Consider the following 18644-nt stretch of genomic DNA (forward strand, 5'->3'; position numbering starts at 1 on the left):
CATCCCTTTGGAAAAATGTTCTAAATTAAGCGATAATCTCTGAATTGATTATTGTATTGCTAAGTGCATTATGTGGAGGTTTGATATTCACCAAAGTAAATGAATCAAGTGTGCCTAATATGGTTGTGAAGATATGTAAGAAGTGCTATAGAATACCTATAAACTAGAATAACTATAAATAATTGTGATGAATGTACCTTAATTCTATTTTATAAGATTTTTAAAACTTGTAGATTTTTATAATGTTAAGGTAAAACAATGGTTTATGGCAGTGATTATTTTATGCTGCAACACCGCTGCAGATGTGTAACGAGTTTGACAGAATGAATGTCAATGATCAGGTTTTATATTTTGCATATGCGTTATTTGCCAGCTTAATAATTAATGTTATGCTCCTAGGTAAATGGTAATAACCTATGCCATAGTGCTGTAATAGAAATTTGACTTTGCTCCCTTTATGTAATTGATGAAGCACAATATTCTGGCATGTGCAAATCTAACTACAAGTACATTTACAAATAAACTTGTGAAATTTAATATATTATTAATTAACAGGTCATTGCTTGTGAACAACAATTGGACTACTCGTATGATAGCCGGTGTGATGTATGGTCATTAGGTATCACAGCAATTGAGCTTGGTGATGGTGAGCCACCTCTGTCTGATCTGCATCCTGTGAAAGCACTCTTTAAAATTCCAAGGTATGTCAGTAGATGGCTGTCTTGCCTTATTTCTGTTTCATAACTGTTAACTATTAAAATTCTATGCATGATGTATGAAAGATTGTACCAATTATAAAATCAGAAAAATGTTTTGATATAAATGATTGCACATTATGAAGGTTTTTTTTCCGCAAAATATGCAAGTAAGATTAAATGAAATATCTGCCATCTGTACAACTTTAGCTATTTTTGTTAAATGAGATGTTGCCAATGAATTGAACATTAACACACCAGTTTCTGAATGTTGGATGTATCTGGTCGAGTAAACACATGCTTCCTATTCATGGGATTTTATTTGAATTCTCTGTCCTGACTATTGTACTCATTTGATTTCTTGCGTGATCAATTTCCAGAAGCTTTCAAGTCATCAATTAACCAAAATATTATATTGTTACAGTAATTTGTGGTGTAGCTCTAAGAGGAGCAAAAGCTTTATTCTAAGCCACTCCATAAATACACAGGTTTGAATTCTGATTAGGGTATTAGTCAATGGTTCAGATTTGAGCCAGCCTACCTTTCTGTTTTTTGAAGAAAAATACATAACCCAGGTGGTATCATTGATTGATAGATAATAAAATGTGAGGCTGGATGAACACAGCAGGCCAAGCAGCATCTCAGGAGCACAAAAGCTGACGTTTCGGGCCTAGACCCTTCATCAGAGAGGGGGATGGGGGGAGGGAACTGGAATAAATAGGGAGAGAGGGGGAGGCGGACCGAAGATGGAGAGTAAAGAAGATAGGTGGAGAGGGTGTAGGTGGGGAGGTAGGGAGGGGATAGGTCAGTCCAGGGAAGACGGACAGGTCAAGGAGGTGGGATGAGGTTAGTAGGTAGCTGGGGGTGCGGCTTGGGGTGGGAGGAAGGGATGGGTGAGAGGAAGAACCGGTTAGGGAGGCAGAGACAGGTTGGACTGGTTTTGGGATGCAGTGGGTGGGGGGGAAGAGCTGGGCTGGTTGTGTGGTGCAGTGGGGGGAGGGGATGAACTGGGCTGGTTGAGGGATGCAGTGGGGGAAGGGGAGATTTTGAAACTGGTGAAGTCCACATTGATACCATATGGCTGCAGGGTTCCCAGGCGGAATATGAGTTGCTGTTCCTGCAACCTTCGGGTGGCATCATTGTGGCAGTGCAGGAGGCCCATGATGGACATGTCATCAAGAGAATGGGAGGGGGAGTGGAAATGGTTTGCGACTGGGAGGTGCAGTTGTTTGTTGCGAACTGAGCGGAGGTGTTCTGCAAAGCGGTCCCCAAGCCTCCGCTTGGTTTCCCCAATGTAGAGAAAGCCGCACCGGGTACAGTGGATGCAGTATACCACATTGGCAGATGTGCAGGTGAACCTCTGCTTAATGTGGAATGTCATCTTGGGGCCTGGGATGGGGGTGAGGGAGGAGGTGTGGGGACAAGTGTAGCATTTCCTGCGGTTGCAGGGGAAGGTGCCGGGTGTGGTGGGGTTGGAGGGCAGTGTGGAGCGAACAAGGGAGTCACGGAGAGAGTGGTCTCTCCGGAAAGCAGACAGGGGTGGGGATGGAAAAATGTCTTGGGTGGTGGGGTCGGATTGTAAATGGCGGAAGTGTCGGAGGATAATGCGTTGTATCCGGAGGTTGGTAGGGTGGTGTGTGAGAACGAGGGGGATCCTCTTGGGGCGGTTGTGGCGGGGGCGGGGTGTGAGGGATGTGTCGCGGGAAATGCGGGAGACGCGGTCAAGGGCGTTCTCAATCACCGTGGGGGGGAAGTTGCGGTCCTTAAAGAACTTGGACATCTGGGATGTGCGGGAGTGGAATGTCTTATCGTGGGAGCAGATGCGGCGGAGGCGGAGGAATTGGGAATAGGGGATGGAATTTTTGCAGGAGGGTGGGTGGGAGGAGGTGTATTCTAGGTAGCTGTGGGAGTCGGTGGGCTTGAAATGGACATCAGTTACAAGCTGGTTGCCTGAGATGGAGACTGAGAGGTCCAGGAAGGTGAGGGATGTGCTGGAGATGGCCAGTGGTAGTATGGCGTACTGACCTCTACATCGCCGAGGCCAGACGCCAACTCTCCGACACCACCTCCTACCGCCTCCTCGATCATGACCCCACACCCGAGCACCAAACCATCATCTCCAACACCATTCATGACCTCATCACCTCAGGGGACCTCCCACCCACAGCCTCCAACCTCATTGTTCCCCAACCCCGCACGGCCCGTTTCTATCTCCTTCCCAAAATCCACAAACCTGCCTGCCCTGGTCGACCCATCGTCTCAGCCTGCTCCTGCCCCACCGAACTCATCTCCACCTATCTGGACTCCATTTTCTCCCCTTTGGTCCAGGAACTCCCCACCTATGTCCGTGACACCACCCACGCCCTCCACCTCCTCCAGGACTTCCAATTCCCTGGCCCCCAACACCTCATATTCACCATGGACGTCCAGTCCCTGTACACCTGCATTCCGCATGGAGATGGCCTCAAGGCCCTCCGCTTCTTCCTGTCCCGCAGGCCCGACCAGGCCCCCTCCACCGACACTCTCATCCGCCTAGCGGAACTCGTCCTCACACTCAACAACTTCTCTTTTGACTCCTCCCACTTCCTACAGACTAAGGGGGTGGCCATGGGCACCCGCATGGGCCCCAGCTATGCCTGCCTCTTTGTAGGTTACGTGGAACAGTCCATCTTCCGCACCTACACAGGCCCCAAACCCCACCTCTTCCTCCGGTACATTGATGACTGTATCGGCGCCGCCTCTTGCTCCCCAGAGGAGCTCGAACAGTTCATCCACTTCACCAACACCTTCCACCCCAACCTTCAGTTCACCTGGGCCATCTCCAGCACATCCCTCACCTTCCTGGACCTCTCAGTCTCCATCTCAGGCAACCAGCTTGTAACTGATGTCCATTTCAAGCCCACCGACTCCCACAGCTACCTAGAATACACCTCCTCCCACCCACCCTCCTGCAAAAATTCCATCCCCTATTCCCAATTCCTCCGCCTCCGCCGCATCTGCTCCCACGATAAGACATTCCACTCCCGCACATCCCAGATGTCCAAGTTCTTTAAGGACCGCAACTTCCCCCCCACGGTGATTGAGAACGCCCTTGACCGCATCTCCCGCATTTCCCGCGACACATCCCTCACACCCCGCCCCAGCCACAACCGCCCCAAGAGGATCCCCCTCGTTCTCACACACCACCCTACCAACCTCCGGATACAACGCATTATCCTCTGACACTTCCGCCATTTACAATCCGACCCCACCACCCAAGACATTTTTCCACACCCACCCCTGTCTGCTTTCCGGAGAGACCACTCTCTCCGTGACTCCCTTGTTCGCTCCACACTGCCCTCCAACCCCACCATACCCGGCACCTTCCCCTGCAACCGCAGGAAATGCTACACTTGTCCCCACACCTCCTCCCTCACCCCCATCCCAGGCCCCAAGATGACATTCCGCATTAAGCAGAGGTTCACCTGCACATCTGCCAATGTGGTATACTGCATCCACTGTACCCGGTGCGGCTTTCTCTACATTGGGGAAACCAAGCGGAGGCTTGGGGACCGCTTTGCAGAACACCTCCGCTCAGTTCGCAACAAACAACTGCACCTCCCAGTCGCAAACCATTTCCACTCCCCCTCCCATTCTCTTGATGACATGTCCATCATGGGCCTCCTGCACTGCCACAATGATGCCACCCGAAGGTTGCAGGAACAGCAACTCATATTCCGCCTGGGAACCCTGCAGCCATATGGTATCAATGTGGACTTCACCAGTTTCAAAATCTCCCCTTCCCCCACTGCATCCCTCAACCAGCCCAGTTCATCCCCTCCCCCCACTGCACCACACAACCAGCCCAGCTCTTCCCCCCCACCCACTGCATCCCAAAACCAGTCCAACCTGTCTCTGCCTCCCTAACCGGTTCTTCCTCTCACCCATCCCTTCCTCCCACCCCAAGCCGCACCCCCAGCTACCTACTAACCTCATCCCACCTCCTTGACCTGTCCGTCTTCCCTGGACTGACCTATCCCCTCCCTACCTCCCCACCTACACCCTCTCCACCTATCTTCTTTACTCTCCATCTTCGGTCCGCCTCCCCCTCTCTCCCTATTTATTCCAGTTCCCTCCCCCCATGCCCCTCTCTGATGAAGGGTCTAGGCCCGAAACGTCAGCTTTTGTGCTCCTGAGATGCTGCTTGGCCTGCTGTGTTCATCCAGCCTCACATTTTATTATCTTGGAATCTCCGGCATCTGCAGTTCCCATTATCTCTGGTATCATTGATTGTTGATTGGAAGGAACAGGAGAAAATTAATGAGCCAAAAAATGAATATAAAACGAAACTAAATAAAAGGAAAAGCTCATCATAATGAAAGTATTTAATTAATTAAATGGGTCTGAATGATGGGCAAGTTCATGGAAATTAGTATGCCGATTTCAGATAAAACACTAACAAGTTAAAATGAAATGTTTACAGGTAACATGTTAACATGTAACGTGTTAAGTTGAGAATATATTCTGTCAATGTTCTGCGTACTCTAGTAAATTTATTTTTTGTATGTAAATTCAATGCAGGTATCATTTTTAAGATTATAACATGAAATGTATACTTCTTTGTTGAGAAGGAGGACTCTAAGATTTCATTCTAGATTTGTAAAAGCAAGGACAATTTGTATTTGCATGGTGCTTTCAGTACAATAAAATGTCCATAGTAACTAAAGCATTTCGGGATTCAAGGATTCATTTTTGACAGTGATTTTTTAAAAAATATTGATTATCATCTTTAAATGTATACAGTAGCATGTTTACAAACTGTTTTCTGTGTTACATCTGTGTAGCCCACAGACAATCATTCTCAGGCCTGCAAATCAGAAGTCAATCAAAATAGAATATGAATCTTGAACCCCATCCAGTTGTGTACCTGGTCAGAAATGCCAAAAACAAAATGGGTAAATTCGGTTGGGGTGGGGGAAATGGTGGGATGTGTGGACTTGTGGTAAAGGGTTAGAAGATTATTTTCTAGAGCTAGAAATGAGTTTAATTTTTATCAGTATGTATTTCAGTTAATTTTCAATCATAAGATGGTGTGATTAACAATGCAGCATCTGAGTGGCAATTAATTTTGTATCCCTCTTTAAGGGAATAAATGATTGGTAAAGCATGAAAAACTGACTGTCAAGAATTTTCTTGCTGGAGTGAAACTCATTGCATATCAAAAATAACTTGTTCTTCATTGCTGCTTTCCTCCCTACAGCTATTTATTGCTGATGAGAATTTAAAAGCCATAATAATACAAGCCTTGACCTTTTTATCTCCACCATCATATAGTTATTATCGCAGGCCCTTTTGGTTGCAATTTGCATTTCTAATTAGCTTCTATTCATATTTAGATTAGGTTGGCAAGATCTCTGCATCACAATGTTATCTCCATCCACCGTACCCAAAACCTAGAAATGAACATGACATGGTGTGTGAAAATTGATATTCAGTAATACTTCATCTTGTTTCTTCTGTATTTGTGTAAAACCAGGCATGAGAATTATTGTGGAGAAGCAAATACAGATTTGCAATTATTGTCAAATTCCATTAAATAGTTGAAACTCTTAGATGATGACAAAAACAAAAATCAGTTTCTACTTTGGGATATTTCAAAACTGGAAAGATGACAGGGTATCATATGAAAGAAACCAATTTCAAATGGACGTGCATCTTTATTTAATCCTGTTAAATATTTTTCTTAACTTTTGTTTCAGCTAATTTGGAGGATTGTTGATGAGGCACATACTGAAACCATTCCTATTTAATCCTTTTAGAACCAAGAAATTCCTTTTCTTTAAAAGAAATCACTTTATGAATAATAAGGGGATAGTCATATTGGACCAGACATTAATGTTTTGTTTCTCCATGTGGCACAATGTCTCCCTTATTAAAATGGATTCTTGGACACAACTCATAAATCTCCTGAATAGGCCCTCCAATACCTGCAGATGGAGATAAATCATACTGAGAAAACACTGAACCATGAAATGATTCTGTTAACATGTCATCTGTCTGGAATATATTTTCAGATCTCCAACAGAAGGGGCTGAATTATGAACGAATGGTGGCCTGGCATAGTTGATGATTTGGGATTTAATACCTTGAACTTTTCCCCATCTGTTACAATGCTTGTTTTTTTTTCTGTTAATAAGAAGATGGCTGCTAATAGAGGCTGATGGCACAATGTTGAAAATACCTGAAATGGAATTCTTTAGACTTGCGCTTATATTTGTGAGATGATACTGTTAGATTAAAAATACAATAAAATACCAGTGCATTTGCTTTGAACACATTTCATTCTGGAAATAAACACTGTTATAAAATTTACATTAATATTACAATAAAGTCATGCACCAAAAGAATCCATATTTTGAAAGAGAAGCTACAATTTTACAAGGTGATGTTTAACCAACATCTAAAACTCTACTAGAATAAATAGTGTTGTGAATACTATATTGTTTAGTAAATTTTCTGGATGGGCCGACTTAGTCAAAGTATAGATCCATTTTAGTTTGTTTAAATAGAATTATAGATTGTGGTATAAATATATTGTCTGGTAGTCTTTTGTTTGCTATTGCAATCTATTTATTTTAAGTAAGTGAAAATTACTGTTCAAATTACAGACAAACAAAAATTCATCGTCTGAATTTTATGTCAAGTTCTTGGTTCTTTCTAAACTCTCAAGCTACTTCTGAGATTCATGGCAATAGAAAATCAACAAAACAGTTTTGCTTCCTGTGCAATTTGGAGTTTTAAAACCGCTTTTATGATTACATTTTTGGTGTATTCCTTTTGTAATCTTACATATATTTAAAATGGGCATTTTCATATGTTTGCTAATGCAGAATAATAGTTGACGCAATCAATGTTTGTCAAACTCATTAATGAGGTTAATGAGTTGATACATGCTGTGCAACATTAACTAAATCAGCTACTTGAAGTTTGAAACAATATTTAACTGCTATTTACTTTTTATTTTGCAGCCATTAGAAAAACATGGCTACAAGGTGACCAAGTTTGGGAAATAAATATTTCAGAGTATGTAGAATTTCAACAAGATTGGCAGAATGGAAGAGGAGGAGGAGGAGGAGTGGTTCTGATAGTGAAGGATGACATGAAGTCAGCAGTAAAGACCTTGGCGGAAAAGGAAGTTGTTGGACAAAGTGTTAAATAAAAAACTAATTGGAACATACAACAAAGGAAATATTTATAGGCAAATTCAGACTTCAAATCTGCAAATTGTTTGGGAAAGTTAGTCTGGAAGATAGATTGTAGTATGCCTACCAAAAGCCTCCTGGAACAATATATGTGAAACAACAAGCGATAAAGCTGTTTAAGATCGAGCATTGTGAAGTGAAACAAATTCAGTGAGTAATCTTGTACTGAATTGATCTGGGAAAATTGAATTGTAGAATGATTACAAAAAAGAAGGGGTCCATTTGGCTGTCTGATACTGTGCAATAGCAAATCAACTAGTCCTGCGACCCTTGATTTTTTTCCCCATTGCCTTGCAAACCTTTTCTTCTCTGATAAATATCCAAACCACTTTTGAAAGCAATGGTTTAATCTGCTTCCGATATATTCCGAGGCAGACAATTCCAGACACCAACCACACGCTGTATTTAAAAAAAAGCCTCCTCAGTTCTTTTGACGTTCATCTTTGTTCTGCGTCTGGTCTCAATGGTAACAGTTTCGTACTATCTACCTTGTTTGGACGTGTTGTGGGTTTGAATGCACTATCAAATTATCTCTAAAATCTCTGATAAAGTCCCAATGTCCAGTACCTGTCCAAGTAACTGAAGTTCCTCATCCCTAGAACAATTCTCTCCTTTATTTTCCTACACCATCTCTAATGCAGACATCCTCAATATGGTGCCATAACTGGGGACACAGCTCTCACTGAGGCTGAGCCAGTGTTTTATGAAGACTCACTTTTACTCCCTTTTGTCCTCTGTTTCCATTTATAAAGTCCAGGATTTCTTTATGTTGCCAGCCTCTTTCAGCATTCTTTTGCACATACAATCCATCATCCCTTTGGACTTGTTAGCTTGATTTTATATTTTGTCGCCTCATTCCTCCTACCAAACTCTATCAGTACCCTCTCCGTTCATAACAATTCCAAGTGTGATTGTAGGCAGTGTTGTAATACTGGTCCACAAAGGGGGCCATTACATATATTATCTAATCCAAAACAAAAATTATTTCACCAGTTTTTCACCAATTATTTCTTTCCTGTCACTTGTCTAACTTCATGTCCACATTACTTCAGTCCATTTTCTTCCATGGGCTTCAAATTGTTCATCTGTTGTGTGACATTTCATCAAATATCATTTGATTGTCCATGTACCTAACATGAACCTCAATAACTGTCTTTGTTACTTCATGACACCATTTTGTTTTAACAAATTTTTGGTACTGCTTAGCTGATCTACAACTGTCCAAGTGACTTAATTTTGTCTTGAATTGTCTTTAGAATATTTCTCACTGAGGTTTGACTGATCGGACTGATCTCATCTTTTCGTTGCCTTTTTTGAACAAGAGTGTGACATTTGCAGTTCTCCGCTTCTTTGACATGATCCCTGTATCTAAGAGTTACTGAGATATTGGTGGCATTATGGCTCATTGGTTGATACTGCTGTCTTGCTATGAGTGAGGGACCCAAGTTTCATTCTAGCCTTGGGTGACTGTCTGTGTAGAGTTTGCACATTCTCCCAGCATCTATGTGGGTTTCTGCTCTGTGCTCCTGTTTCTTGCCACAGTCCACATATGCCCATGTTAGGTGGATTGGCCATGCTAAATTGTCTTGTGGCGTCCAGTGATGTGCAAGCTAGGTAGATTAGCCAGGGTGAATGTGCGGTTATGCGAAAAGGTAGGTGGGCTTATTCTGAGTGTGATGTTGTTTCATGGGTTGGTGCAGAATCAATGGGTTGAAAGGCCTCTCTCCACACTGTAGAGATTCTGCGATTCTAAATTGTAACCATTGTCTCCATAGTTTCCACCTTTACTTTCCTCTGTGCCATGAGACTGATGTGATATGGTCTAGTAAGTTGTCAACTTTATGTACAATAACAGAATAAATTCCACATTGAGTTTGAGAGCGACATACTCTAATCTAAAGAAAGAATCTTAAATCAAGCAAACTTCATAAACTGAGAGAGATGGATCTAGGCCTGAAATCATTGTGAGCTGCTTTATCAGTGACCTTCCCTCTATCACACGGTTAGAAGTGAGGATGTTTGCCGATGATTGAACAATGTTCAGCACTGTTCGTGACTCCTCAGACATTGAAGCAGTCCATGTTCACGTGCAACATGATCTGGATAATATCCAGGCTTGGGCTAACAAGTGGCAAGTGACATTCGCACAACACAAATGCCTGCCTATGACAATCACCAATAAGAGAAAATCTAACCACTGTCCCTTGACATTCTATGGTGTTACCATCACTGAATCCTGCACTATCAACATCCTGGGGTTACCATTGACCAGAAACTCAACTGGACACATTAACACAGTGGCTACAAGAGTAGGCCAGAAGCTGGGAATACTGTGGCAGTAACTCATCTGACTCCTCAAAACCTGTTCACGATCTACAAGGCACAAGTCAGGATTGTGATGGAATACTCCCCACTTGCCTGGAAGAATGCAGCCTCAACAACATTCAAGAAGCTTGACACTATCCAGGGCAAAGCAGCCGGCTTGATTGGCATTACATCCACAAAAATTCACTCCCCCCACCACCAACACTCAGTAGCAGAGGTGTATACTATCTACAAGATTCACGGCAGAAATTCACCAACGATCCTTAGACAGCACATTCCAAACCCACGACCACTTCCATCCTAGAAAGACAAGAGCAGCAAATATATGGGAACACCACCACCTCCAAGTTCTCTTCCAAGCCACTCATTATCCAGACTTGGAAATATATTGCCATTCCTTCACTGTCACTGTGTCAAAATCCTGGAATTTCTTCCCTAATAGCATTGTGGGTCAACCCACAGCAAGAGGAATGCAGCGGCTCAAGAAGGCAGCTCACCACCATCTTCTCAAGACCACCTAGGGATGGGCAAGAAATGCTGGCCAAACAGCAATGCCCACATCCCACAAAATGAATAGGAAAAAGAAACTGCCGTTTTGAACTGAAAAATATATGGTTACATTAAAGTCTTCCTGTGTTTACCAGGTGCCTTCAAACATTCTCTGATCTGTGGAAATGATATAAATAATTTAAATCCTATAGTTTACACCATCACTTCAAATCTCCCATGGTACCTACACACTCTCTGCCTGATATTCAAAAAAAAATTATAATCCTCGGTATATATACGTCTTGCCACCATCACAGCAATGCATTAAGACTTCCCCTTAAATGCGCAACTCCAGGCTTAGCTGGCAAGCCCTGCAGACCAAAATGTCTTACATCTATGACAAAATTCCAATAAATAACTAAAGAATAATCCTGTTATATATGCACTTTTATCAATAAGCTAATCTTCAGCACTGTATATGGAGTAAATGCACATTTCTTCATTTGAATAGGTAAAATAAGTTCCTTTTTTTGGTTATTAGCAGAATGATGACAAAATAGTACATTTGATGTTGGTAGAAAGATACAAGTAAACAGCCACAATTATTGGAAATGAAAAATAACATAAAATATAAGAACAGAAAATGAAAATTTGAATTAGCCTTGCAGAGACACTTCACAAATTGGCATGTTTTCAACATATTTGCTCTTATTTATCATCATGTTGGTCAATACAATTGAAGTTATTTAAAATTCACTGACTGTGAAAGTTGGAATTCAGAACAGTGACCAATCTAACTTTATTGGTTACAGTGACAGTATTGTCTATAAACCTTGGTAATGGCTTTGGTTCAAATAGGTTGCTACTAGCACATTCGAAAGGTTCAGTCAGGAGGGGAGATCAATCTCGCTGCCCGAGTACAAATTAATTTGACCGAAGACTACTAAACATTTTAAAGATACAATGCCTTCTAATTCTATTAAAACTCTAGGTGGAGAAAATACAAAGTGACATTTAATATCACGCAAGGTGTTGCCAGTTTTGTCACAAGTATTTCACAAGTGCCTCCTTCTTAATAAAAAATATCCCATTGATCTCTTGAGGCATTGCAGACAGAGTGAAAATGACCTGCTGTAAATAGGTCAAATAGGATTGAAAAGCACAGGAGAATTGGGCCCAAGCAGACTGAAAAATACTGGGTATGAAATTAGAATAACAGTATTTTGATATTAAAAGTGCCAAGTACTTCAATGCAATTTCTGGACAATCATAACTTCTAAAATGTTAATATGAGACTCAGTAATGGTCATTGAATGTCGTAGATTCATAGAGGTATACAGCACAGAAACAGGACATGTGTTCCAACTTGACAATGCTGTAGAAATATCCTAAATAAATCTCGTCCCATTTACCAGCATTTGGCCAGTATGCCTCTAAAATCTTCCTATTCATTCACTCACCACTTCCTCCGGCACTTCATTCTCTTCACTCACCACCATCTGTGAGAAAATGTTGCTCTTTAGGACCCTTTTAAATCTTTCCCTTCTCATCTTAAACCAATGCCTTCTAAACTTGGACTCCCCCAACCCATGAAAAGACCTTGTCTATTTATCCTATCTGTACCCCTCATAATTTTATAAATCTCTATAACGTCACCCCTCAACCTCTGAAGATCCAGGGCAAATAGCCCAACCTATTGTGCCCTTTCCTACAGCTCAAACCCTCCAACTCTGGCAATATCCTCATAAATCTTTTCTGAACCCTTTCAAGATTTACAACATGCTTCCTATAGCAGGGAGATAAGATTTACATGCTGTATTCCAAAAGTGGCTTAACCTAAGTCCTGTACAGCTGTAACATGATCTGTCAACTCCTACGCTCAATACACTGACCAATAAAGGCAAGCATGCCAAACCTCTTCTTCACTATCCTATCTCTCTGTGACTCCACTTTCAAGGAATTGTGAACCTGCACTCCAAGGTCTTTTTGTTCAGTAACACTCCCCAGGAACTTACCATGAAGGGTATAAGTCCTGCCTTGATTTGCTTTTTCAAAATGCAGCACCTCACACTTACCTAAATTAAACTCCATCTGCCACTCCTTGGCCTATTGGCCCATCTGATCAAGATTCTGCCGTACTCTGAGGGAACCTTCGCTGTCGACTACATGTCCAATTTTGGTGTCATCTGCAAATTTACTGTACCTCCTTCACATCCAAATAATTTATATAAATGCAAGAAGTAATGGACCCAGCACTGATGCTTGTGGTATACTGCTGGTCACAGGCCACCAGCCTGAAAAGCAATCCGCTACCACTTTCTTCTACCTTTGAGCTAGTTCTCCCTCTGTTCTGTGTGATCCAGTCTTTCTAACCAGTCTACCATGAGGAACCTTGTCGAATGCCGGACTGAAGTCCATATAGATCACATCCACCACTCTGCCCTCATCAATCCTCTTCTTCAAAAAACTCAATTAATTTATTCAGACATGATTTCCCATGCACAAAGCCATGTTCCCTATACTTAATTAGTCCTTGCCTTTCCAAATACATGTCACAAGGAAATGGCTAGATTCTGTCTTATTGGAGCAATGGATCCCACTTCATTAGTTAAGGCATGCCTAAAAATGAATAAACTGGTTTATCCTGCGTAGAATACATATGTGTGGTATTTGGTTTTCACAGATTAATCATTTTAGGGAAGACTAATAAAGAGGAACTTTACTGACTTCCTGGGCATGGCTCTCTTTCAATCTAGTTACCCAGCAGTGAAATTGATTTAGATTCTCTTAGATCTTGTTTGGATTCACTTGCCCAAACTAAGATTGTGTAGTGTCTGTTTATATTGTGCAAGGTGCACTTGTGAGAAGTGTACCAAATCTGGACACATGGTGACTCTCAAAGCCATTAAGTAAACACCAGAGTCACTACTGTGATTATAACATATCCTTTAGATTTTGAGTGTCCACATCTCTATTAAAACAGCCCCCTTAGCCCTTTGAATTAAATGAGGCTTAAGGAGTACTAAATCTGCAGAAAGGGATCCATTTAGTCATAAAATGTGAGTTGCTTAAGATTCCAAAACTCTTGTTCTCTGTACTAATGAACAATTCAAGTTAACATGGCTTAATATTAAGGTAACAGGCCAAGTTTAGCTGGATTCAACTGCATAGAAAAGTATGAAAAAAATTAAAAGAATGGAGAACTCGGGTACAGTTATTAAAGACTCCAAAACACAAAATAGGACAGAATATTTGGAAGGGGTTAGGACTCAAACTTCAAGCACATCAGATAAATGGATGACAATGAGAAGAGGGACAGTACACACAGGACTGAAGGTGTTGTATGTGGATGCACGCAGTATGCAAAATAGAGGTAAATGAGGTTCAGATTGGCACAGATTGAAATTGCCAGGTATGATATGGTGGGCATCAAGGCGATGTGGCTGCAAGGGATCAGGTCGAAGAGCTAAATGTCCAAGGACATGCATCCTATCGAAAAGACAGGCAGGTGGCAGAGGGGATGGAGTTGCCCTATTAGTAAGAAGTGAAATTAAATCAATAGCAAGAAACAATGTAGGGTCAGATGATAAAGAATCTGTGTGGGTACAGTTGAGGAACTGCAAAGGTGAACAAAACAAAAATCTGAATTATGTACAGGCCTCCAAACAGTAGTCAGGATTTTGGCCTCAAGATACACCAGGAGATAGAAAAGTGTAAGAAAGACACGGTTACACTGATTGTAGAGTAATTAGAATGCAGGTGGACTGGGAAAAACTGGTTGATTGTGGATCATAAGAAAGAGGATTTGTGGAATGCCTACTGGATGGCTTTTAAGAGCAGCTTGTGGTGGACCCCACTAGGGCACAGGCAATTCTGGACTTAGTGATGTCCAATGAGTTATACTTGGTAAGGGAGCTTAAGGTGAAGGAACCCTGAGGAGGCGGTGACCATAACATGATAGAATTTCCTCTGCAATATGAGAGGGAGAAGGTGGAGTCAGATGTAACAGTATTACAGTTGAATAAAGGTCACTACAGAGGCTTGAGGGAGAAGCTGGGCAGAATTGACTTGGTGAGGAGCCTAGCAGGAAAGACAGTGGAACAGCAAAGGCAGGAGTTTCTGGGAGTAATTCAGGAGACACAGCAAAAATTCATCCAGAGGAAAAAGATGCATACTAAAGGGACGATGAGACAACTATTCTGCAAAGAGAAGTCAGGAACAGTATAAAAGCAAAAGACGAAGCTTATAATGTGGCAAAGGGCAGTGGGAAGCCAAAGGATTGGGAAGCTAACAAAGACCAACAGAGGACAATGAAAGTAGAAATAAGGAAGGAGAAAATGAAATATAGCAGTAAGCTAGCTGGTAATATAATAGAAGATTGCAAGAGTTTCTTTAAATATATAAAGGACAAAAGAGAGGCAAAAGTGGACATTGGGTGCTGGAAAAGGACACTGGAGAAGTAGTAATGGGGAACAAACAAATGGCAGAGGAACTGAACAAGTACTTTGTGTCAGTCTTCACGATTGAAGACTCGAGTAACATCCGGTGGGGGAGAAGTGAGTGTGGTGGCCACCACCAAGGAGAAGGTGCTAGAAAAACTGAAAGGTCTGAGGGTGGATAAATAACCTGGACCAGATGGACTACACCCCAGAGTTCTGAATGAAATCACTGAAGAGATAGTGGAGGCATTATTGGTGCTCTTCCAGGAATCACTGGAGTCAGGGAGGGCCCCAGAGGACTCTCAAATAGCTAATATAACCCCCTGTTTAAAAAGGGAGTGAGGCAAAAAGATGAAAAATTACAGGTTGATTAGCCTGACCTCAATCATTGGTAAGATTTATGGAGTACATTGTGATGGATGAGATTTCTGAATACTTGGAAGTGCATGGTAAAATAGGGCAAAGTCAGCATGGCGTCATCAACGGGACGTCATACCTGACAAATCTGTTCGAATTCTTTGAGTAGGTAATCAGCAGGTTGGACCAAGGAGACCCAATGGATGTTATCTACCTGGACTTCCAGAACACTTTTGACAAGGCGCTAGACAGGAGGTTGCTCAGTATGATAAGGGCCCATGGTGTTAGAGGCAAGGTACGATCATGGTTTGAAGATTGGCTATGTGGCAGAAAGCAGAGAATGGGGTTAAAAGGGCCCTTCTCCAGATGGGATGTGGTGACTAGAGGTGTTTCGCGAGGGTCAGCGTTGGGACCACAACTTTTCATTTTATACATTAATGATTGAGATGAAGTAACTGAGGGCATTCAGGCTAAGTTTGAAGATAATACAAGGAGAGGTGGAGAGGCAGGTAGTATTGAGGAGGTGGGGGTTGCAGAAGGATTCAGTCGGGTTAGGAGAGTTGGTAAAAAAGTGGCAGATGGAATACAACATGGGAAAGTGTGAAGTCATGCACTTTGGTGGGAAGAATAGAGATATGGAGAATTTTCAAAATGGGGAGTGCATATCTGAAGTGCAAATGGACTTGGGAGTCCTAGTCCAGGATTCTCTCAAGGTAAACTTGCAGGTTGAGTCGATAGTTAGGAAGACAGAAACAATGTTGGTATTTATTTTGAGAGGACTAGAATATAAAAGCAGGGATGTATTTCTGAGGCTTTATAAGGCTGTGATCAGAACACATTTAGAGGATTGTGAGCAATTTTGGGCCTCACACCTCAGGAAGGATGTAATGGCCCTGGACCAGGTCCAGAGGAGGTTCATGAGAATGATCCCAGGATGAAAAGCTTTACATATGAGGAACTTGTGAGGACTTTGAGTCTATACTGAATGGAATTTAGAAGGATGAGGGGGATCTAATTGGAACTTACAGAATATTGAATGGCTCGGACAGAGTGGACATTGGGAAGATGTTTTTGTTAGCAGGAGAGACTAGGACCATTGGGCACGGCCTTTAGAGCAAAGGGAAGACTCTTTAGAACAGAGATGAGGAGTATCTTCTTCAGCCAGACAGTGGTGAGTCTATGGAATTCATTTCCACAGAAGGCTGTGGAGACCTGGTCATTGCGTATATTTAAGGCAGAGATAAATAGGTTCTTGATTGTCAAGGGGATCAAAGATCATGCAGAGAAAGTGGGAGAATGGGTTTTAGAGACTTACCAGCCATGATTGAATGATGGAGCAGACTGAATGGGCTGAACAGCTTAATTACTGCTCCTATGTCTTATAGACTCTTCACAAATATAGGCCAAATCTTATAAATTTTTGTCAAGTGTTTTGGAGGCTTTTCAGCTGTGAGGCCTAGCAAGATTTTTCACCATGTCTTACCAACTCACCTCACCAACAATGTACTCCTCCCAAATGCTGCGCCTTTCATACGATTCTAGCTCCATTTTACTATGGCATCATTCCCAGAAGAACTCATCACTCAGTGGATATCTGTCAAAAGTTCAGCATCCCCGGTGCTCAAATCATACTTAAAAGGCTTACATTGGCATTCCGACATTGCCCGGTTCAGTGATGGATATTCAGCCAGAGTATATCAGCAAAGAGAAAGATGGCATTATAAATCCCCAATAGGGTCCTAGTAGATGATTCAGAGGATGGGGCATCCTTTTCACAGAGGATCAGCAGAGAACGCCCTGACATTTTACCCTGGCCACCTTGTGCGAGGCCTTAGTGCTATCTTTCTGGTGTGGAAAATGGCCAGCAGTGTGGAAGAAGGTCAATATACTTCTTCAGTCTCTAGGATAAGTGCCACACTCTTTTCTGTTTGCTACTTCACACTCACCCTGTCACTGCTACTGTACCCACTGCCTGTCAAGGGACGTGCTGTGCTATTTTCTGAATTGCCTGCAACAGCTTTCCTTGCTCGCTCTCATGACCTCTTAACATTCCAGCCCACTATCTGTCCATGGCCTATGCTCTGTCTACTCACTTGCCCAGGACACCTCACCACCCTTTGATTACATGCATCAGTACAATCAAGCATTCCATCCACTTTCATCTCAATCAATCGCTCCCTTTCTATCATTGCAGGAGGGCTCAGGCAGAAATACCCTGGATGGGTGGAAGGTTGCCAAACATTATGTACCCTATTCCGTTTCAGGAGGGAATCCTGGCCCTTGCAGGAGTAGACCAGGACCATTCCTGCAGAAATGCTGAGACATCAGTGTCTCACTAACTGAGATGTCTGGTGGTTATGTAAAGGACTGTACAAATCTAACTTTTTTTCTTTGTTTGAATTTGGCATTGCCTCTTTATACCATGATTTTTTTGGCTGTTAACTTATAAAATGTTTCATATGATAGATAATATCTAATAGATAATATGAATGGCGTTAGCCAATGTAATTTGCTCAGTGCTGAATTTTGAGGTTGATAATCCTATGCGGATCATGAATTTTTGCCCAAATCATAGAATTTTGTTATTTGATGGACAGTGAATGGCTTGAATGTTAGGTACGAGGCATTATTTAGTGTTAACTTGGATAACGTAAGTTTCATGTATTTCACCTTTTTCAACAAATTATTAATATATCAGTCATCTCACCAAAAGTGCATTTAGACTGGAATGTAGAGTTCTGATTTTATACAGTAAAGCAGGAGGCCAGTTAGTAGATTTAAACCTGGGCTACCTCTTCCAGAAAAAATCTAATTAGTCTTTCTGATGAAGGGCCTAGGCCCGAAACGTCTGCTTTTGTGCTCCTGAGATGCTGCTTGGCCTGCTGTGTTCATTCAGTTTCACACTTTACTATCTTGGATTCTCCAGCATCTGCAGTTCCCATTATCTCTAATTAGTCTTTCTACCAGCTTTTTACTTTGTAGATAATTTCTAATCAACCTGTTCAGATTATGAATCAGGTGGGTTTGAACCCTAACCTCATGGCTCAGAGGCAGACACCACTACTGTACCACAACAGTACCCATTAAAAGGATTACCT

General features: G+C 42.2%; 1 protein-coding gene across 12 annotated transcripts in view; it reads left to right on the plus strand.

The window, feature by feature from the left end:
- myo3b (myosin IIIB) overlaps nt 1–18644 on the plus strand; it is a 583195-nt gene that overhangs the window by 113092 nt on the left and 451459 nt on the right. For all 12 annotated transcript variants that reach the window (XM_059647251.1, XM_059647253.1, XM_059647249.1 and 9 more), the window contains one exon: nt 556–701. In XM_059647251.1, coding sequence (XP_059503234.1) covers nt 556–701 — 146 coding nt within the window. The remainder of the gene's footprint in view (nt 1–555; nt 702–18644) is intronic.

Source organism: Stegostoma tigrinum, chromosome 7 (genome assembly GCF_030684315.1).
Source record: "Stegostoma tigrinum isolate sSteTig4 chromosome 7, sSteTig4.hap1, whole genome shotgun sequence".
NCBI classification, from domain to species: domain Eukaryota; kingdom Metazoa; phylum Chordata; class Chondrichthyes; order Orectolobiformes; family Stegostomatidae; genus Stegostoma; species Stegostoma tigrinum.